Source organism: Dendrobates tinctorius, unplaced genomic scaffold (assembly GCF_039654945.1).
Source record: "Dendrobates tinctorius isolate UK_male_01 unplaced genomic scaffold, ASM3965494v1 ptg000020l, whole genome shotgun sequence".
NCBI lineage: Eukaryota > Metazoa > Chordata > Amphibia > Anura > Dendrobatidae > Dendrobates > Dendrobates tinctorius.
This window is the reverse complement of record NW_027361688.1, coordinates 35133572-35157268: the sequence shown is the minus strand read 5'-3', so window position 1 is coordinate 35157268 and position 23697 is coordinate 35133572. Positions and strand designations below refer to the sequence as shown.

General features: G+C 39.0%; 1 protein-coding gene across 2 annotated transcripts in view; it reads left to right on the top strand.

Annotated features, from left to right (window-relative positions):
• Positions 1-23697, top strand: part of CDX1 (caudal type homeobox 1) — a 70626-nt gene that overhangs the window by 1795 nt on the left and 45134 nt on the right. Inside the window, exon 2 of one of the 2 annotated variants that reach the window (XM_073567992.1) lies at positions 9143-9187. The exons of the other annotated variant lie outside the window; for it this stretch is intronic. Coding sequence (XP_073424093.1) covers positions 9143-9187 — 45 coding nt within the window. The remainder of the gene's footprint in view (positions 1-9142; positions 9188-23697) is intronic. 2 annotated transcript variants of the gene reach the window in all.

Below are 23697 nucleotides of genomic sequence, written 5' to 3'. Positions count from 1 at the left end.
TTCCATATTCTCTCTGGATAATGTTGTGATTGTAGTTTTATGCAATTTAGAGCAAAATACAAACCTCTAAGCCTGCTGATAATTTAGCGCATTAAACATAATTACTCAGTGTTTCTTCTATTATTTCCGGGCCTTTTGGAGGATGATAATGTTTAAATGCAAAATAGACAAAAAAAAAAAATCTCAAATCCAGTATGTGTAAAAATAAAAATGCAATACATTGTTCCGAAAGAATATCACAACAGTTAGTCTCCCTTGACATTTATTATGGAAGTTCTTTTTTTTTTAATTTTTAGGATTTATAAAAAGTAGAAATGCATTAATGTATACAAATTTTTCCTGTTATTATGCAGTCGGATGGAGATCGAAACACAATGCTCGGACTGGTCGGCGGATCTCCTGACCCGAGACTGACAGCTTCATGTATTTCTATGCAGCTGTCGCTCTCGGGTCGGGAGAGCCACAGTCAATCCAAGCATTGCATTGCGATCTACGATTTAGATTTATACCGACATCTGACTGCACCCTTAGGCTATCGGTCCCAGTACACATTATATATCTGTTGGCTGAACAATATTTTTGGATGATGGCTGTCTCTCATGACTTGCCCAATCAGAGGAACACTCAGTCCTCTCAGAGAGTCACTATCACACTTTTCTGGCTGCGGCTTATCTGAGTTGAACAAAACGAACGGTTGTTGAAGTTCAACACTATGAATTCTTGTCTCGACTGAGATTCAGGAGGCCCCCATACACATCAGATGGTCTGTCAATCCCACCGAAATCGGTGGCTTAGGCCAATTTTTATCCAATGCGTATGCGGAAGTCCTTGAGACTGAAGGTGCACCTTAGATAAGTCAACCAACCACTATTTCCCCTGATGCCCCCATACACATGCATACTCCAGTTGGTTATTGATGTGTTGGGGTGAGGGTAATATTCTTTTGCCAGATTCTTCTTTTTTTGAGAATATAATTTAACTAGAATGGCGCTTCTCTCGCCAAACATCATCTTTCGGGGAATATTTAGGAGGCCAAATACACTTTAGATGGTCAGGCAGTTCCATCCGAATAGGTAGGTTTGGCCGTCGATAACCTTATTTGTATGACTTGAGCATATGCGATTGGTAGGTCTTATTGTTCTAAAATAATTGTACCAAACCAGTGGACTAATATGAGGCCATTGTTTAAGGTTGCGCCTTCCACATCTATGCCAAAATATGTTGTGCAATAGCTTGAAGAGATTTCATTTTTAGACAACTTCCCCCCAAACATAAAACAGGCTTCTTAGAACACTGATCACATTACTGGGGTTCCATCACCAAGTCAAATCAGTAATTTTTGAAAGCTTCAAATTACACAGGGAACTTACGGTGACTCATTTGTTAGTTGCTTCTTTTCTAATGCTGCAGTCCTGGGTTCAAATCCAACCAAGGACAACTTCTGCCAGGAGTTTGTATGTACTTACCATGTTTGCATGGATGTTCTCAGGTTTCCTCGTACACCCCAAAGACTTACTGATTGGGAATTTAGGTTATTGGACCCACTGGAAACAGTGATGACAATGTTTTATAACTCGGCCAAATATATTAGAGCTATTATATAAGCCAGCATCCTAAATAAGTCAACATGGTTTATGGTTAATGAGCTAGACTCTTCGGTGCACAGATACACCTTGGACCTCTGTTTTTGCTAACAGGGCAAATGAAGAGTTTTATGGGGTGTCATCCATTGAAGCCTCCCCTCTAACAGAATATATGTGAAGGGGTTGTGTAAGCTCCTGAAAAAGAATGTGGTAAAGTGCAATATAGTTGCCGACCATAGTAGCTGAAAAACTTTCCTGTTATCTAAAATATACGTTATTTTTATAGATAGTCCTTTATATTTATTGGTAGCAAACACGGTCTTGCCAGCAGAGACAAGTGAGTACCTAAATGGTTCGGGACCACTTAATCCATAGCATTTACCGTATATTTGGTGCTGTCCAATAAGTACGTGAATTGTGGTTTTATTGGGGAATAAAGTTGGCATTATCGGCGGCCAACTTTCAATTCAGGGGTCTAAAACTGATTGAAAAAAAATGGGACCATGGGTTTGACTCTAAACTAAGAAAGCTCTTAGAAATCTATATATTTCCTCTAGAATATATATTCTAGAGACAATTGCTTTTATTCCTTAAGGGCCCGACACACTAAGCGATATCGCTAGCAATATCGCTGTAACGTCACTGGTTTTTGTGATGTTATAGCGATATTGCTAGCGATATCGCTATGTCTGATACTTACCTCCGACCGCTCCCCTGCTGGTTAACCCTTGATCGCGCGAGAACGTCCTGGACCGTGTCTCGTCGTCAGCTTCCTGCTGGGCTTTCTGCTGTGGAGACGAGCGATGCGTGGAGCCGGGCGGGAGGGCGTCAGGATCGCCTCGTCTGACAGGTAAGTAGCGACCCCCGACCGCTGCGATGTCGCTGGTGAGATCTGTCTGTGTGGCAGCTCACTAGTGACCACTTAGTGATGCACCAGCGATCCTGACCACGTCATATCGCTGGTTGGTATCGCTGGTGCATCGCTAAGTGTGACAGTACCTTTAGTATTGTCTTAGTACTTTTTGATGAAGCTTGATTGTAATCGGCAGTAACGGAAGAGTTTCACCTTTCATCTCAGTGTTGCCCCCTTTGCACCCCACAATGTTAGAAGAATCTTTACTTTGGAGCTTCAGATGGCCAAGATCATTGGCTCGTTATTGCATTTGGCTGAACAAACTATGTTTCCCAACTCGCTCATAAATACACAATGGCTCTGTGTAACGATAATCGGCAAACAGACATTTCTGGCGCCACTTACGGTATCTTCCTGATAATCAAAAGGTGGGACATGACAAAATCCTGGATCTCATTAAAGTAATGATACATAAAGTGTACGGCCAGATTTTGGTATGTTATTTATTGTTATTTTGACTTTTTTTATTGACTGAATTTGTTTTGCTTTAATTGCACAGTAAAAAAATCATACAAATTCACCTTAGTCCAGAAAAGTGTTTTTGTTCTATTTTATTAGTCTTCACTTACATGTCAGTATGATGCACAGTATCATTAACCTTACACAGAGGTGTAGCTAGGGGTTTTGGTTTGGTGGGGGGGTGGAACTTCTGAGTGGGTCCCTAACCAGGTAACCCTGCTTACAGCTATGGGGGTGCACCCTATTAGTGGATGTAGGAGAACCTCAGCAGATGACCGTGCTGTTACTGAACATAATCTCAATATAAAGACCAACATTGATATTACCGCCATATGGTCAGTGGTAGATACCAGCCCTACGGAACATATAAGAGATTACAGCACAGTTATAGATGGTGACCTATAGCTGACATTCTTTCTGATGGAATCGTTCACTTTTCCTGTCTTTTCCATCTGACCCAGACCGAAATGACAACTTCTTCCAGCCAGGACTCGGCTTCAGAGATTACAATAAAGACACATTTCACTTCCCACATTTCAGGCACCATCCCCATCTATTCCCAACCTGCACAAACTCCTCATCCTGCTGCTGCCCCAATGCTGAGCCGCTTCTGCCGTATGTGTCCCGATTACTGAACCTACTGTGTGGTTCTCTGTGCCCTCTAGATCGTAAAACATCCATGTAGAGTCTAGAATATAGTAATGCTAGCTGTAAGTGCCATAAAAAACATTGCCCACATTTTGGCCCCCAGAAAGTAATAATACCCTCTGTGTGCCCCTTTGACAGTAGCAATAAATAAAGTGCTCCTATAACAATAAGTGCCCACTTAAAATTGGATAATTTTCTGAGGATCCCCTCTGCACAATATGATGCTCACCTATACATAGAATAATGCCCCCACACAATATACTGACCCCTTAGTTAGTAGCTGACAAACTGTTTGATGGCTCCAACACTGTATGATGACCCCCAAACTGTAATGCCCACACTGTGTGATGGCCCCCTAGATAGCCTTCATATAGTATAATGCACCCCATAGTCCTCTATATAATATACTGCACTCCTCATAGACCTCTATATAGTATAATATGGACACCATAGGCCTCCATATAGTATAATTCGCTCCCCATAGGTCTCCATATAGTATAATTCACTCCCCATAGGCCTCCATATAGTATAATGCGCACCCCGTAGGCCTCCACATAGTATAATGCACTCCCTGTAGGCCTCCACATAGTATAATGCATTCCCCCTTAGGCCTCCATATAGTATAATGCACTCCCCATAAAAAAAATACAATGCTCACATCTCCTACTCGTTCCCCTGCTGTTCCGAGCCTCTGTACATCTCAGCACAGCGGGCTGAGGGAATAGAGAGCCTTGGAATTCCAATTGTTTTTATTTATTAATACCAATGCATTTCTGAGCCGGACCGATGCCTTTCTCAGGGTATAAAATCCAAGCAGAAACACATTAGGATTAATAAAAACTGATTTGGAATCCCAAAGGCTCTTCATTCCTGCAGCGCAGCTCGCCTGAACGTGCAAGTTCCATTTTTGCCATTATACTTCAGGAAGAACCCTTTCCTCCAACCACGAGGCGGCAGCAGCAGGTTTCCACATTTATATTAGGTGTTGAACAGATATGAAATTTAATTAATTCCAAATTGTCCATTCTCAATAGCATGAGTACACAGATAAATAGCAAACAAAAAGGTCATTACAGACGTTTGGTAAAATAAAAAACTTAAAAAAAAAAGATTATCATTATTATCACTGTAATTTTTAATTTTATTATTTTTTCCATTATTAATAACAACTTATTCACTAGGAAATGTCAATAAATTGCGGTGATTAGCATATTAATACTATTAATTAGGAGTAGTTACTAAAATATACCGTAATGTACGGTAATTTGTATGGAAATATTGTTTTTTTTAGTTATGAATATTGTAATATCTATATTCAGTTTTTTAAAATAATGCAAAAACTTATTAGCCTAAATTTCAGTAATTTTGTTGATGATGATAATGAAATGAGAATTTAAGTTTTCATGTCCTGCACAGCTATTTGCACTGCAACCAGGCGATTTTTATATGGCTGTACTTTTTTAACGGCACTTGTAAGTTATATACTTTACGCCATTTATTTGTCATTGGTCATTAAATGCCAATCATAAATCATGCTTGTAAAGTTTAAAGTGCGGCGCTGACACTTTATAGCTTCTTACAGTATTGTACGAAACAATGGGTAATGATATTGCGGAAAATGTCAATACATAGATGTGATTTTCATAGCGGAATGGCAGTGATGTACGATGAATAAGATAAATGGATATAATAGATATTATACAGTATAGGAAGATAAATAGTAACATTTCCGAAATTCAAAATTTTGCAAGAAATTCAAAATTTTGCTATAAAATATATCTACTTAAATTAATTTCAAATTTAATAAAATAGCTAATATATGATTTTATTTATTTTATTTTTCTATTTTATTTTTTTCTAGTATTATTAAAACTTTCATTTTGTTAACTTTTTTTAGATTTCTGTTGCGAATATGTTACTTGGGCTCGTGAATATGTCCAGGATTAGAGATGGGCAAACCCGAAAATAAATGTTCTGTGTTTCTACTGGACAGTCACTGTTCGGGCCTGAACGCCGAACACGGACTTTCTACTGAAGTCGGGTGCAGTGTTCGGGGTAAATCTGTGGTGCGGAGGAGAGAGAGAGTTCTGGTGGAAGTTTGGATACTGTTCTGGTACTTGAACCGAACATTCTATAAAGTTCGAGTCAGGTGCTAGAACCCGAACTTCCACCGGTCCACCCATCCCTATGCCGGATCTATAATATAACACCTATAAAATTTATGGGAACCTCCAAGTTTTTCTGTTTGCGTATGAATTAATGGTCTATTGAATGACATACTATGGAGGTATTAACATGCTTCTAGTAGGAGCTGTTTCAGTATTATAGTGCCAAACAGAAGTAAAATTGAGGGTGCCTATAGCTTGGTAGCATATGGTTCCATGAGCCGCCAATCAGTGAACACGTCTCACTAATACAATTAATAGTAATTTTGAAAGATCTGGATAGTATCAATCCATATAAGCATAAAAATCAGACTTGACTGATTGTGGTCTGTCAATATCATTGGTCACCTGAAGATTTTAAAGTCTCTGATTACTTGTAGTGTTTAGAGTTTTGCATATTTACTACTAATAATTTCACACTCTTTGTAGATTTTTCTAAACGATTTACACATTTGTGCTCCAATTGTTTCATTAATTTAAAAAGTCATAGTTTTAGCACCTGCATTCTTATAATGCTAGAATGTCATGATTACAACATTCTAGCAGTTTTTTGGTGGTACCAAGACAATAATTTGACCATGAGTGCCGATAGGTCCTTCCTTCCTTTTCCTACATTTTTTTTCCTCCAAAGCTGGACAGTTTACGTCACCTATATTGAGATTTTTTCGAGTCTAGAGGAAAAGCAAGGAAGGAAAGCTCATTCTAAAAAGATATTCTTGTGTTATTAATTTAATTGATATTAACATGATTAACACTTCTTTTGATGAATACACATGCTTGGGTTTAAGTGTTGACTGGTCCTCCGGAAATCAGTAGCTTCTCCCAACATTCATCTGTGTATGACCACATCATAGTATATTATTCATTTACTTGTTATATTAAGATAAAGTAGGTACTTTCTAAAGCTGAACATACACGAGATAGCTCCCACCTGAACATTAGTTTGGTGGACAGCCATCTCTTCCGATTCCCCCATGTATACTGTATAATCGCTTTTCTCGATTTAACTGCTCAATTCTTTTCTCCCCCAACATAATCTTTTTGAGAGATTTGGAAAGATCCCATACACATCAGGTACATCATACACCAAAATTAGCAACTAACTTGTTAGTCTGATGTGTGTCGAGGGTCACCGATATCGACAAGTTGGGTCAACATCAACAGTCTAACTTGTATGACAGGCACCTGCTGACTGATGTTCGGGGGAGATGTTGATCGCCTATATCCAATTTCAGACTGTCGATCACATTATCCCTGAGATAACCCACCGACCGACATGTCAGTCAGCAGCTTTCTCATAGAGAACACAAGCGTGCTCAGCCAAGCGAGTCCTCCTGTGTATGGGAGTGTCCGCTGAGTTGGTTATTGGTTGAATGATCGTCTTAAGTATCGTTCAGCTGAAAGCCATCTAGTGTACATGATCAGCCTTAAGGTCCCGTTACATTTAGCGATGCACCAGCGATCCCGACAACGATCAGGATCGCTGGTGCATCGCTAAATGGTCACTAGTGAGCTGCCAAACAGGCAGATCTCACCAGCAACACAGCAACAATCCAACGATGCTCGGCGGTCACGCCTCCCTGTCAGACAGCAGCGATGATGACTACTTCCGCCTGCGTCCATGCATCGCTAGTCGGTGCCGACGGGACGCCAACGAGAAGAAAATGGCTCAGGATGTTCAAGCGCAATCAGTGATATCCAGCGGGAGGGCCGTCGCAGGTACGTGTCACATGTAGCGAGATCGCTAGCGATACCGCTGTAGCGTCACAAAATCGGTGACGCTTTAGCGATATCGCTAGGAATCTCGCTATGTGTAAAACGCCCTTAAGTCCTCATCACTATTGCCCTTTTTTTCTCTTAGAAATTAAGATACAATCTGACTTGAACCTAAAGCCTCTTTCATATGAAGGGATGATCACCTGTAGGAACGATCATTGCTCAGATTAAGCCTGACCTGTAACCAAAGAACAAGAAAATACTTGTTCGTCTTTGATCATATCTTTTATGTGAGCAGAAACCTCATTTGTAGAGAGCATTCCCCCTGAAATAAATAAGGAATGTGCTGGTGACCACAATGAAAGTTAGTTGGTACGGATAATCATATGAAGGACTGTTCATACAAACCCCTTATGATCATTAGAAAATGAAAACGAAAGTTAACGAGCACCGATTGACTTGCTATATCATTACCATCCATTGCAGGCAGTCTGCGCATGTAAAGAGCACTCTAAAAGGCACAGACCAAAATTTAGTCTATGGCTCCTAACTTGTATGGCACTGTCATAACTTTTATGTTTTACTACCATACGCAGACTTCTTGGATCTTCTCGATATTTGTTATTTGCCGAAAATATAATTATTTTTGTAGAGAAAAAAAGTTTCCGTCATTCTTCCTTCTTTACAAATCACAGACTATGGTAGCAGTGAAAATTTTATTGGTTAGATTGTGTTTTGTTCAAGTCTTAAAAGGACCAATTGTTTTTGCTCTGTTAGACTTGATGTTTCTACTATTCGTCAAAATTTAAGTTGATTTACTTCTGAAAATTTTACCTAGAATATGCTTATATTATGTCAATACCTAATCAAGGTTGTCCACTACTTTAACATTGATGACCTATCCCTATCCCTAGGATAGGTCACCAATATCTGGTCGGAGTAGGTTCGACACCTAACTTCCACTCCGATCAGCAGTTCTTGGTACTGGTGGCAGCCGGAAGTGCTCATGGAACTGATCCATCCTCTGATATTATCCGCAGCAAAAACAGCTCATCAGTGGGGGTGCCAGTTCTAGCATCCCCACCGATCAGACATTGATGACCTATCCTAAGGATGGACAACCTCTTCAAGCTGCATTTAAACTGAAACATTACCATGAGCAAATATTCCTAGTAACACTTGTTTCACAATAATCTTCCAAATTATTTTTAAGCTTGCTTAAAAATCATCGTTGTTGGCCTCACATCATGCTGTATAAATAGGACACGTGCTGCCGAGAACAATGACAGCGTATACGGTCTGTTACCGATTGCTCAGTGCTCCTCATTTACCGTGGTCTGCCTTTGTAGACAGGCTGTTAAATAAACGCTGATCGGTAGTCGTTTAGTGCCGCCAGTCGGTTCATACAAAAGGGCCTTTAGTTTTTACGCAAGTGAACGTGTGTACTATGAGTGTCAACTATTACTTTTATCACTATGTATGACTAACCACCTACACAAATTTTCACTGGACTGTTGTACTGTATATATATCACTTTTCTGTTTTTTTTATTTTTTTTTTACTCGGTTTTTGCATTTATAGTAATTATTAGAATTCCATATTCCTAGCTGTCAGGACCAAAAATTGTGTGATTACATATAATTTCTATTGTCTCATAGAAAATCTTGTATTGATCCCAGGAAAAGGTGAGGAGCACGGACAAGGTAGGACTCTTTTTTTTTTTTTTCTTAGAAAGTGGAAGCAAGTCCCCATGAAAAACCAAATAAGCATGTTTTGCAAATTACAGTTCAAAGGCTGCCTGGGTAGTATTTGATAGAAGGCAGTAGTTTAACCCTGTAGTTTCAATAGACCTATTGTCTCTTGTAGGTCGTTAACATTAGCTTTGTAGTGTCAAAAAAAGATTAGAAACAGCTTTTACTTTTTTTTAACAGTTTAGTTTTTCGTAACTAAAAAAAACAAACAAACATAAATTGACTACAAAAAATATTTGAAAATTAAAAAATAAATAAAAATCCCTCCTACGGATATTTAATACCTTTTACAACCAGAGCGTCAATGTGATATTTCAATATGTAAGGTCAGCATAAAGCGGGATATACACATGTGATAAGACAGCCGAGTCTGCTGACAACTATTGGACATTCAGGAGTCTATAGGCTCATATAATTTCATTAGAGATGGTTTTATCTCCAGGCAAAACAAAGGGGTACAAATCCCACCTGTCTGACCCTTGCACGCCTCTGGCTTTCCCCATAGATCTCAAGAAGATTTTTTTAAGGGTCTTTAAATCTCCATTTATATTTTAGGATAACATTTGAACTGCAAATTAATAATATTTCATAAAATGTAAGGTTTTATATGGGACCATTTAGATGACTGCCGATCAGCTACTTGGTTGCCTATCGGTGTTCTCTTAATAGCCTGTTTACGCAAGCCAGATGTGCTTCAGATGGCCACCGAACCATGATTTCTTGGGCGTTTTGCTCTCTCATCAAGTGAACGACAGCCTGTTTAGACTGCATGCTCAATAAATGGGTGTTCCTAGGATTCGCTCATTCACGATAATCACACCTTAAAAAAATTGGCCATAAACACAAAAGGCTTGCTCCTACCCAAGCTGAGATTGATACCATTCATTAGCACCCCCTAAGGGAATAATTTTCCCAATTGCTTCCACTGTTGCAAATATCCATCCTGCATCATGTCCAAAAACTAATTATACGTTTAGGACCGCAGCAAATTTGAAAAGTAAAAAGGACAACTATAGTTCTAAAGAACGGAACAAATGTCCAGTTGTCAGAACCAATTGATTTTGAGCTAGAGGCAACAGAAAGATTGTCATTGATTATCACTGTCTTTGGTCACCCTTTTTAGACTTCTGCATACTAATTCTACTTGTATGTACCTTTTTTCTTTCTTATAAATTTAGTATGTGTAGTGATTTTATGTAAATAATAAAATAAAATTCCCTGGATTCAAGTTGTGGCAATTTTTTTTATTAATTTTTTTAAATTTTTTTTCACTTTCTGCATTTTCTAGGTGATTAGGTAAGTCTATCAAGTCATACTATGGAATCACTGCAGAGAAAGAGGAGCCTAGTTGGAGGTTATCAACAACTTGCTTGGAAATACCAGTATCTCTTTTTCCCAAGGTCCAGATCTTCATCAGCCAACAGCGATACCAAAACTCCGGCATTGGTCAGGTTTCATGTGCCACAAACGTGCCAGTGTAGATTGTTTCATAAGGTTATTTAGCTAGACGTTATAACTGGTAACCATCAGTTTTCAATAAGTCATTATGGTTTTACTTTGTCATCATAGGATTATCACACATTAAGTCGGATTTTGATGTTTATGTTTGAGGTTTGCTAATAGTAGCTTAAGGTCTTATTAACAGAGTTAACTGTATGAACACTCCCCGGATGAAGCAGAGTAGGTGAAACTCGAGTTTTGCAAGTGTTCAAAACGCATTCTTTGTACTATGATGCAAGATACCTTTTTATTGCTAACTTCTGTGGATTTTGTGAGTATAATAAACACATTTTGGCTGAATGTGTTATTTAATAATGGTGCGTCACCATTGTGGCTTACTCTACATTAGTCGATTTATGGAGCCTGAGACCTGACCACTGCCGGAGTTTCGGTAGTTGTTCAAGATCTGGATGTCAGGAAAAAGAGATACTGGTGTTTCCAAGTAAGAACTGTTAATATCCTTCAGCTCAGTTCCTCTTTCATGAGCGGTGTTTCTATAATATGGCTTTTTAAAATTGGGTATTATTGACCAACGCATTTCTACACCAACTGCACTATCCTATGACTTTTTTGTCCATAGGATTTTTTCTATTTAGTTATGTTTTTTTCTAATGTGAATCTATTAGATAAATCATTTACTTTAATAATTTTCACAAATATATGCTTTTTGTACTAGCATTTGTACTTTTTAAAACAAATGATTGAAAGCTATGGTCAAATCATCAAAAATTGCATAATGTTTGACCAACTGTGTGTTTTTTTTCTGGACTGTGAAACTTCTGGAGGTCAAAATGAGGGGAGTAATGGTTGAAGTTGTAAGTGATTCTCTTTAGAGAAGTGAAAATGTCACAAACTCCTAGGGTTTTTTTTTATGCAAATTGAGTATAGTGAAATCTTGGAGAGACTCACTTGCAGGAAGTGGGAGGAGCGAGACAGGGGTCTTCATAGATACCATTGTTCTTTGGCTTTGTCTTGAGTTGTTCTGTGTGGAGATACAGAAGGAAAAAGCCTTTGATCTTTGATACAGTTCTTACATTTCAAATTCAGAAAATTCTTCTTGTTCATTGAAAATACAGAATGAGGAAAAATTGTATGAGAAAGTCCACAGAGCTCGGTCATACCGGCCAAGGCTACAAGACTTCCTTTTGATGCAAAAGAGAAAACTCTTCTAAGACCATAAAACATATCAATGGAAATGTGAAACATTTTTGCCTTCTCCGTAGTAGAACTTCTTTTGGAGTGCTTGATATTTTGTTGAAAATTTTTTAATGAGCATTTTCACCTCCCCAATTTTTTTTCATATTTATTGTTTTTGTTTCTTAAGGTCCGTTTACACCGATTGACCGGTGGCTTGATACGACCGCCGATTTGGTAAATTTTTGCCAATTTTGATTATACAGGCAGACCCAAGCAAACATTGCACACTGAGAGATCTATACTAGATAGCTAAGTTCCCATAGGTTGTCATGGTTCTCGGCAGCGCATGTCCTGTTTACACTGAACGATGCACCGCCGAGGATGATGATCTTTTGTGCTGACCAAAACATCATTTCACCCAACAAACAAGCATTTTGCTCATTGACTGTGTGATCGGCAGCCCGTTTACAGAGCTACATAATCGTAAAACAAGCGTTTTTTAACAATGCTCGTTCACAGTTACTGTATCTTGCAATGTAAACGCCCCTTTAGACTGTTTCCACCTATGTTTTATTTGGCAAATTACAAACCCTATGGGAATTTGGATTGTAGGTTTCTATGTATAACCAAATTGATTTATCCAGTGTCTTGAAAAGAAACACAATGATCCACTGTTGTTAACGTAAGGATGCATCCATTATTTGTGGATTCATTTAGCATTCGGGTGTGGATTCAGGACAGACCCCGCAACCAAATCTACCAACAATGGAAATTAAAGGGGAAATTAAAGAGCCTGTTAACATGCTATAGAAAATATCAGCTCAGTGATGGGGAGGGTTGGTTGAGTGTGTTTTACAGTAGTGCATTAAAAATTTTCTGGAAACAAGATTTTTCCAGATCAGTTTGATCACGGTGATGGCAAACATTTATAGTTTTTTACTACATCAATGGTAAAAAACATTCTGAAAATTGTAAATAAAATTAATATCTTTGTCACCATTATCTGAGACCCTAGCTTTTTTATTTTAGCGTCGATGGTTGTGTGAGGGCTTGTGTTTTTGGCATATCAAGCTGATTTTTTTATTGATATAATATGACGTTATGATCGCTTTTAATGCATTTATTTTAGGGAGGTGAAGTGAACATTTGGCATTTTACTTTTTTCCATACAGTGTTTCGTTGGTAGTAAGTGATGATATATCAGGCCATAATAGACTAAAAAAAATTTTTTTTTTCCAAAAAGATTTCAGCAAAGCCATTCCTCAGAACATGAGAAAAAAGGAGAAGAAAGTGGAATTTTAAGGGCAAAAAAGTTCTTTATTGATGCAAAATATTGAGAAAAGATTATATATAAAACAAAGACTAGTTAGGTAAAGGAGAAAAAGGGGAACCACAAGCAATGAGTCCTACAGTTAGATAAGTATGGAGGGGGAAAGAGACAAGTGAGCATATAAATCACCGTTGTACATATAACCCTTCACAAAACTATCCAACCAACAGTCAGAACTTAGGCCCACAGTTGCTAATTCTTACCCATTTTGCAGGATGTAGTACCCAAAAATACCTATAGGAAATCCCCATTGCACGTTTCGCTTGTTATACCACTGCTTTATCAAGTGAAGAGTAAATAAAAGAAGTGCTCTGCAGGAACTTATAGCTCCGTGACCCCAGGTCACATGACCGGTGGTCAACCAATGAGATCGGCCCATCGGCGCATGCGCAAATCGCTTTGTGCGCTCACCAGCCATCAAGCTGCCAGTGCACATTTCCGAGAGCAAAGATGCATTGCCAAGGCTCTCAGACATGCGCAGACAGCATAAAGATGCCAGAAGACAGACAGGAGCACAAAGCATGGAAAGCACACACTGATCCCATCGGTAAATAGTTCACATTCTACCCACTTTTACCTATCATCCATACAAAAATACGTGAATTATGGAATAACTAAAAACCGAGGAAAAAACAGATCACCTCTTCCGATTTGGAAAGATTTATTTTGCAAATTAGGGTGGAAAATAAGTATTTGGTCACCTAAAAACATTCATGATTTATGGCTCTCACAGACCTGTAACTTCTTCTTTAAGAGGCTCCTCTGTCCTCCACTCATTACCTGTAGTAATGGCACCTGTTTGAACTTGTTATCAGTATAAAAGACACCTGTCCACAACCTCAAACAGTCACACTCCAAACTCCACTATGGTGAAGACCAAAGAGCTGTCTAAGGACACCAGAAACAAAATTGTAGCCAGGTTGGGAAGACTGAATCTGCAATAGGCAAGCAGCTTGGTGTGATGAAATCAACTGTGGGAGCAATAATAAGAAAATGGAAAACCACTCATAATCTCCCTCGATCTGGGGATCCATGCAAGATGTCACCCCATGGGGTCAAAATTATCACAAGAATTGTGAGTAAAAATCCCAGAACCACACAGGGGGACCTAGTGAATGACCTGCATAGAGCTGAGACAACCGTAACAAAGGCTACCATCAGTAATACACTACGCTGTCAGGGACTCAGATCCTGCAGTGCCAGACTTGTCCCCCTGGTTAAGCTAGTACATGTTCGGGCCCGTCTGAAGTTTGCAAGAGAGCATTTGGATTATTCAGAAGAGTATGGGGAGAATGACATATGGTCTGTTGAAACCAAAATAGAAGTGTTTGGTAAAAACAAAACTCGTCATGTTTGGAGGAGACAGAATGCTTAGATGCATCCAAAGAATACCATACCTACAGTGAAGCATGGGGGTGGCAACATCATGCTTTAGGGCTGTTTTTCTGTAAAGGGACCAGGATGACTGATCCATGTACATGAAAGAATGAATGGGGCCATGTATAGTGAGATTTTGAGCGCAAACCTCGTTCCATCAGCAATGGCACTGAAGATGAAATGTGGATGGGTCTGTCAGCCTGATAATGATCCCAAGTACACCACCAGGGAAGGAGTGGCTTCGTAAGAAGCATATGCAGGTCCTGGAGTGGTCTAGCCAGTCTCCAGATCTCAACAACATAGAAAACCTTTGGAGGGATTTGAAAGTCTGTGTTGCCCAGCGACAGGCCAAAACATCACTGCTCTAGAGGAGATCTGCATGGAAGAATGGGCCAACATACCACCAACAGTGTGTGCCAACCTTGTGAAGAGTTACAGAAAACGTTTGACCTCTGTCATTGCCAACAAAGGATATATCACAAAGTATTGAGATGAACTTTTGTTAATGACCAAATACTTATTTTTCACCATAATTTGAAAAATAAATCTTGCCAAATCAGACAAGGTGATTTTCTGGATTTGTTTTCTCATTTTGACTCTCATAGTTGTGGTCTATCTATGATGTCAATTACAGGCCTCTCATCCTTTTAAGTGGGAGAACTTGCACAATTGGTGACTGACTATGTACTTTTTTTACTAAATTCTTTTCCCCACTGTATATAAAAAGACAATTATTGGAACCAATAGTTAAATCCCAATTCCATCATGCAGTATTTCATCTATTTTGTTCCTCAGCCGATTTACATAGTAACATAGAAACATAGTAAGTAAGGCCGAAAAAAGACATTAGTCCATCCAGTTCAGCCTATAAAATTCTGTCAGAATAAATCCCCAGATCTACGTTCTTCTAAAGAACCTAACAATAACTGTAAGATACAATATTGTTACGCTCCAGGAAGACATCCAGGCCTCTCTTGAACCCTTCGACTGAGTTCGCCATCACCACCTCCTCAGACAGGGAATTCCAGATTCTCACTGCCCTAACTGTAAAGAATCCTCTTCTATGTTGGTGGAAAAACCTTTTTTCCTCCAGACGCAGAGAATGCCCCCTTGTGACCGTCACTTTCCTTGGTATAAACAGATCCTCTGAGAGATATTTGTATTGTCCCCTTATATACTTATATATGGTTATTAGATCGCCCTCAGTCGTCTTTTTTCTAGACTAAACAATCCTAATTTTGCTAATCTCTCTGGGTATTGTCGTTCCCCCATCCCCTTTATTAATTTTGTTGCCCTCCTTTGTACCCGCTCTAGTTCCATTATATCCTTCCTGAGCACCGGTGCCCAAAACTGTACACAGTACTCCATGTGCAGTCTAACCAGAGATTTGTACAGAGGCAGTATAATGCTCTCATCATGTGTATCCAGACCTCTTTTAATGCACCCCATGATCCTGTTTGCCTAGGCAGTCGCTGCCTGGCACTGGCTGCTCCAGGTAAGTTTATCATTAGCTAGGATCCCCAAGTCCTTCTCCATGTCAGATTTACCCAGTGGTTTACCGTACAGTGTGTAATGGTGATATTGATTCCATCTTCCCATGTGTAAAAACCTTACATTTATCATTGTTAATCTGCATCTGCCACCTTTCGTCTCAAGTTCCCAACTTATCCAGATCCATCTGTAGCAGAATAATATCTTCTCTTGTATTGACAGCTTTACATAGTTTTGTATCATCTGCAAATATCGATATTTTACTGTGCAAACCTTCTACCAGATTGTTAATAAATATGTTAAAGAGAATAGGTCCCAACACCGACCCCTGCAGTACCCACTGGTCACAGCGACCCAGTTAGAGAATATACCATTTATAACCACCCTCTGCTTTCTATCACTAAGCCAGTTACTTACCCATTTACACACATTTTCCCCCAGACCCAGCATTCTCATTTTGTGTACCTTGTGTGGCACGGTATCAAACGCTTTGGAAAAATCAAGATATACCACGTCCAATGACTCACCTTAGTCCAGTCTATAGCTTACCTCTTCATAAAAACTGATTAGATTGGTTTGACAGGAGCGATTCCTCATAAACCCATGCTGATATGGAGTTCAACAGTTATTCTCATTGAGATAAACCAGAATAACATCCCTCAGAAACCCTTCAAATATTTTACCAACAATAGAGGTTAGACTTACTGGCTTATAATTTCCAGGTTCACTTTTAGAGCCCTTTTTGAATATTGGTACCACATTTGCTATGCGCCAGTCCTGTGGAACAGACCCCGTCGCTATAGAGTCCCTAAATATAAGAAATAATGGTTTGTCTATTACATTACTTAGTTCTCTTAGTACTCGTGGGTGTATGCCATCCGGACCCGGAGATTTATCTATTTTAATCTTATTTAGCCGTTTTGCACCTCTTCTTGGGTTAGATTGGTGTCCCTTAATATAGGGTTTTCTTTCTTACACCTGTTTGAAAAATATCCTTGGAGGAAAGCTTGAAATAATTTGCGATGTCTCAGGATCATGAAAAGATACACGAACACCGGATACAGTATATGATATATAAGATCTCTATGTATATCTCAAAATATATCAATAATAATAATTTATAAAATTCATTTATATATATACTACCACCAGTGTTCAGGGAAAATTAGTGGTTTACCCACTGATTAGAAGATCAAACCCCAATCCACCGAAGGACCCATAGACAGGAAAGACCAAGCAGGATATAGTTAATCAAACAATTTTTATTATATTGGTGGTGAAATAGTAAAAACCAAGTTTAAAACCAATGTGCAGGAATGGGGACAGCTTTACCACAATTGTAAAGAAAATAATATGGACCAAATTATATATACTATATTCACATATGTATTCCTCAAATAAAGATTGATAAAAACTTTTTTGTGCAAGCAATGAATAAAAAATTAATAAAAAATATTGATTAAAAAACTTTTTGTGAGGTGAAATAATCAAAAGGTTATATATCAACTATTAATTACATTATCTAGCTGTAAACATAAATTGCCATGTGCATGTGCAGAAAAACAAATACTATAACCAACCACTGTTGCATTAAAGTGCAGTGTGCTAGTGCAAAAAACTTCTTATTGCTGTGCAAAAAAAGAGTCCTAATGACTTTTATATAAAGTGTCATGCCAAAGAGGATTACAAGGAATTAGTTCACATACCTTATAAGGGTCACCACGTTACTCTAGCATGTGCCCCGACACACGTTTCGAACTTTTTCCTTCATCCCCTGGTGATGATCATACCACAGCTCCTGGGTAGGGGAGGAAGAAAAAAGCATACAGATATTACAGCACTGGATCACAAATAATTCTTTCTTGGGGTAAAACATTTTTTATAAACAGGCAGGAAATGTTTTATCTCACAGAAAGAATCATCTGTGATCTCATGCTGTCCTGTCTGTATACTCTCTTTCGCTTCCCCCCTGGCCAGGAGCTGTGGTATGATCAGACCATGTTCCTGTATGGTCAGACACATCCATTACACAGTACACAGCAGGGGAACATTTATAAGATTATTTCAGCACAGGAACATTTTATTTAAACACATCCAATTGTGGAAATTATTATGATTCCAAGATCTATTGAATAAAATCAACTTTAAAATTAGCTTTGCTTGTGGGAAAACCCCTTTAAAATGGTGTTATCTTATGAATAAGCCCATAAGTGTCCAAAAATACTAATGGCTGGCACTTCACATCAAATAGTCACTATATTCGGACTTACATAAAAAAAATTGCTGAAGAGATCCAGAGAATTAATAAAATGTCAAATGCTTTATTAATAAAGTTTAAAAAAACAATAAGCGTATGGGACAATACAATGGAATGCAAGTGCGCCCTAACTAGGGGAGATGCTGGGTTGTGATATGTGGTATACAGTGTTAAGAGGCCATATCAAGGACAATATTCAGTAACTGATCAAGATTTGTAGGCAAGCATCATACCTATGCTATCTGGCTAAATGAAGGCTAATTAAGTATGCAGTCATATAGAAAGTAAATTGTACATATTACCAGAAGTGATATGATATGGGAGATGGCTGCCACACAAAGACAACAGCGTACCTCCTCACCCCGACGCACGTTTTGCATCAAGCTTCTTCCGGGGGCATGAGTTACTAACAGCAAAATTTAAATGGTTAAATAATAGCAAGTGAAAAAAAGGCATTGGAGAAGGCTTTTGATTGCATCTAAATACTACAGTGCTACATATTTTAAAAAGCTATGATGTGCTCATAAGGCTATGTTCGCATGGAGTGTTTTTTTAAGTGTTCAAAAACAATAAGTTTTTCAAGCAAAATACACTTCAATAAAGCTTCTTCTTTGAGATTTTAGGGAATTTCTCTTTCTTTTTCCTATAGCAACTTGAAAGAGTTTTGAAGAGTTTTTTTATCCTGCTGAATTTTGTACACTTTTTTTAAATAACAGTGCACTTATGAGCAAATGTCATCAGGGTAAACTTCAGAAGAAGAAGCCCGGTAATGCCCGGGAACTTACAACAGGTGATGTAAGGATATCGTGCCTGCGTGTTGCGGAGGCCCCAGATCCTGCTCCGCAGTGTGTTATGATGTATTCACACTGCGCGGCTGGGAATCTGGTGCCTGCGCAGTGAGGATCTCTGCGCTTGTCCCCTTCTCCCTTCGCCTCTTTCCTCCACCGTATTAGATCAGCAGCGTCATAGTGAGCTGAAGCTGAGCTCCCCACACCGAGGAGATCACAGGCAGCACAGCACATCACCAAACAGTAACGACTGGAAGGGTGGCAAAGTAACACACTGCGGGGCGGGATCTGAGACCTCCGCTACACGCAGGCACGATATCCTTACATCACCTGATCTAAGTCTCTGGGCAGCGTGCACGGCGCATGCCCGAGAACTGATTGCAGAGCACAAGCGCCAGTGACGTCACGAGAAAGAGAGGAGGCGGCGCCCGGAAGCCAGAGGGGGATAATGGACGGCCGCGAGGAGGTTGAGTCAGGCGGAGAAAGCATACCCCCATGACTCAATAGAAGTATGGGGGCATAAGAGCCACCTTCACAGAATGCAGCCTTAGTGCTGCTGAAGGTGGCGCTTTTACTTTAATAGGCCGGGGGGGGGGGGTGACAGGTTCCCTTTAAAAGCCTTCATGTTTGAAAGTAAAGTGATTTCCATGGAGAAATGAATATAATCACCGACAAGCAACATATTTGTTTACGGACAAATTGAAAAATCGTCATGATTATAAGTGATATATGTCTACAGCCCAAAATTCTGATATGAAGACATCAGCTGCATTTACTGTAAACTTATATTAGTTATAGTCCAAAATAATCTGTATAAGTCTCTTCAGCTTCAAAAAAAAAATCAGGAACGTCTCAATTTTTTTTTTTACGGACAGGCCAAAAAAATGGCAATCCTGTTCCTAGAATGGACAAAATAACTCCAAGAAATGATGGTAGACTGGATGAACTTCATGATGTTTTCGTTACAACTGTTGCTTAATAATGGCTATTTAAATTTAAAAAAGTCTCTACATTCCTCCCACATCGCGGCTGTTACTCCCCTCTCTGGCACGTGTGTAATGACATAAATAATTTCACATTACCATTAATGCTAATCAGACGTTGACATCGGCTGCAGCCTTCACATTTCCATTCGAGTCTAAAAACCGCTGTTCTACCGCTCCAATGGAACAGTGAAGGCTGCAACCGATCAGTTGTTGCTTATTGGTTCCAATGGTCATGTACCATTACTTATGATGTTTATGACAGGAGACACAGGTCTGAGAGCAGAAGAGCAGCGGAGGTCCGAGAGTAAAGTTTAGGTTTTTTTTTTCAAATTTATGCAGCACCCTATGGTGGGTAGTAGACAATCTTTTTCTTTAAAAAACAGAATGTCACTATTTGCCCCGTCCCTATAATTAAAGCATTGTATTTTCAAAATACCCACATCACAACAACCAGTTTCACAATAAAAGCCATTATGTGCTAGATGTGTTTACATAAGGTATCATACTTGCCATTCATCCCAGATCTAGAGGGACAGTCCCAAATTCAGGAAATTGTTACAATATCCTGCTGTAATTGTTCAGTTTCTCCTCCTCTGACTTATGATCTTGGGAAAAGGGCAAGTATCTGTCTGTGCTTTGGACGTACATTGCAATTACAAACATTCAATTTACTAGCTATCTTTTCTTGAGGTGTGGTCTTAACTGTCAATCTCACAACCTCTAGCATGGCAGGCACCAGCTTTAGCTATGACCCACAGGCTTCACTGCTGAGGATAGAAAAATATTCAGAATTGAGAGTCCTCAGTGGTTGATACCTTTTAATGGCTAACTGAAAAGATGGTAACACATTACAAGCTTTCGAGACTACTGAGGTCTCTTCATCAGGCACAGACTAATACAAAATCTGAAGAGTCACATATTTATGCACAATACAGCACAGAAAAAATGCAATAGATGAGACAAGTGACGTGAAGCAGAATTATGACTATGGGAGAGGGAGAAACATAAATATTGGACCAGTTCATAGATAAGGAGTCCGGATGTTTTATTGTCCTCTGATTGGGGTCTCCTAATGTGTTGTGATGCCCCCACAAGGTCTTAGGAGCAAATTCCTTAATTGATGTAAAAAGACATAAATCCATGCGACACATTCATTCCAGCACTGAGAGTGTCAAAGGTCGTCATAAATTTATACTCAGACTCTTCTCTCTCTATGAGATGTGAAGTTACCTTTCAATACCAGTAATTTCATATCCCTGGTGTTGTGGTCCATCATACAAAAATGTTTTGCCACAGGTAGATCCATTCTTTTTTCTCTTATTGTGTGACGATGAGCATTCATCCTTGTTCTAAGCTTTTGCCCTGTCTCCCCCACATACAGACCCCCAGCTGGACATTTAGTACAAATAATTAAGTACACCACATTAGATGCAATGCAGCTGAAAGTACCTGGGATCTTGTAATCCTGATGTGAATTGGGGATCTTTATCTTGTCCGTGGTCATTATAGATGGACAGATTTTACATTTTTTCTGGTTGCAAGGAAAGGTTCCTCCAGCTGTTGGAGAGGACAGGGAGCTTCTGACAATGATGCTTCTTAGATTTGGGGGCTGCCTAAAGCACAGTAGTGGGGGGTCTGGAAAAATGGATTGTAATCGGGCATCTTTTTGTAGTAAAGGTTGTCATTTCCGTGCAGCTCCCCTTAGTACTTCCAGATTTGGGTTGTAGGTGACTACTAGAGGCACCCGGTTATTTTCTTCTTTAGCTTTGTAATGTAGCAGGTGATTCCTTGACATTCTGGTGGCTCTTGTAATTTGGTTTTCAATTGTTCTTGAATAGTAACCCTGATTCAAAAAGGTCTTTTTGAGGCGACCAAGGTGTTTGTCTCTATCCATGGGGTTGGAACATATACGATTGTATCTGATGGCTTGGCTATAGATAATAGAGTTCTTTATGTGTTTTGGATGGAAACTGTCCCATTTAAGGTATGTTGGACGGTCGATTGGCTTCTGATACAGGGATGTCTCTATTTCTTTGTTTTTTAGCTTAATGATGGTGTCCAAAAAGTTAATCTCAGTGCTGGAGTAGTTGAGTGTTAGGCCGGGGTCACACTAACCGACGCAAAATACGGTCAGAATTTTACATGCGTAATACGGATGAATGACCCCTAAACAGTGCTCCGTATGTCATCCGTAATCAAGGTGTGGTCGCGTATTTTGCGCATGTGAGCATCCGTATGTAATCCGTATGGCATCCGTATGGTGAGATTTTCTCGCCGCCTTGCAAAATGGACATATAATGGACCCCTATGGCAGGGTTTCTAACAGAAACGAAAGAATAGATATAGACACATAGAATGCATATATTTAATATATATATATATATATATATATATGTATTTATGTGTATATATCTATTCTTTTGTTTCTTTATTAAAACTGTCAGTGTGAGTTTACTGTATCGCGCACTGAATTGCCGGCTTTGCTAAAAGACACCGGGTGCGTATTTCTCGCAAGTCACATGTGTGGTCCGTGTGTAATCCGTATTTTTAGCGCACCCATAGACTTGCATTGGCGTATTACGGCCGTAGTACGCTGACAATCGCAGCATGCTGCGATTGGCACGGAGCATAGAATACGGATGAGAAATATACGGCTGGTGCGAGGGACCCCATAGAGAATCATTGGTCCGTGTCTAATGCGTGCTTTTAGCGCCTCTCACTCGCCCGTATTCCTCGCCAGTGTGACCCCGGCCTTAAATTGATGGTGGGATGAAATTGATTAAACTGTTCGTGGAACGTCTTTTAGCTCCGTCCAGATGAAGAAGAATTTTCTCTTCGTGGATATGTAAATGATTTTCTTCTTTACAAGCTCAATGTACTAATGTACTGGTTTAAAGCAATGTATCTTTATATACCAGATACAACTCTATATATCTGTATGATATTGGTAAAAATAAGTCAGATTTTGTTTTCCTTTAGCTATGAGCCACAGGAGGATAGAAGAATTTTCTCTTCCTGAATATGTAAATGATTTTCTTCTTTACAAGCACAATGTACTGGTTTTAAGCAAAGTATCTTTATATACCAGATACAACTCTATATATCTGTATAATATTGGTAAAATAAGATTTTTTTTTTCCTTTAAAATTATTAAAAGTAGTGAAAAACAATTATGATAATCACACTTCTTAATGCATTTCTTTTAAAAGTATGCCTCACAAATATGCAAATATCATGGACAGATTTGGCATCTCTGTAATAGTAACAACCCATGCAAAAGAGTCAACAGTATATTTATGGTGATCAAGAAATGGCTTGATTTTTTTCACCATTAACCCCATTAACATTTTTAATAAAAATGTAGTGCTTATATACATATTTAGCAAAATGCCCTCTAAAAAAATAACAGCTCTACTAGCAAAAAAAGCAAGACCTCATATAGCTAAGCTTACATAAAAATGAAAAATTACAACTATGAATGTATGAACAAAAAATAGGTTCATGGATACAGTGGGACACTCAAGTTTGAGCCTCTGCCCCACTGTCACGGTCAGTCTGCTGACTGTCCTTTACTACACCCATGCTTCCTCTGACAT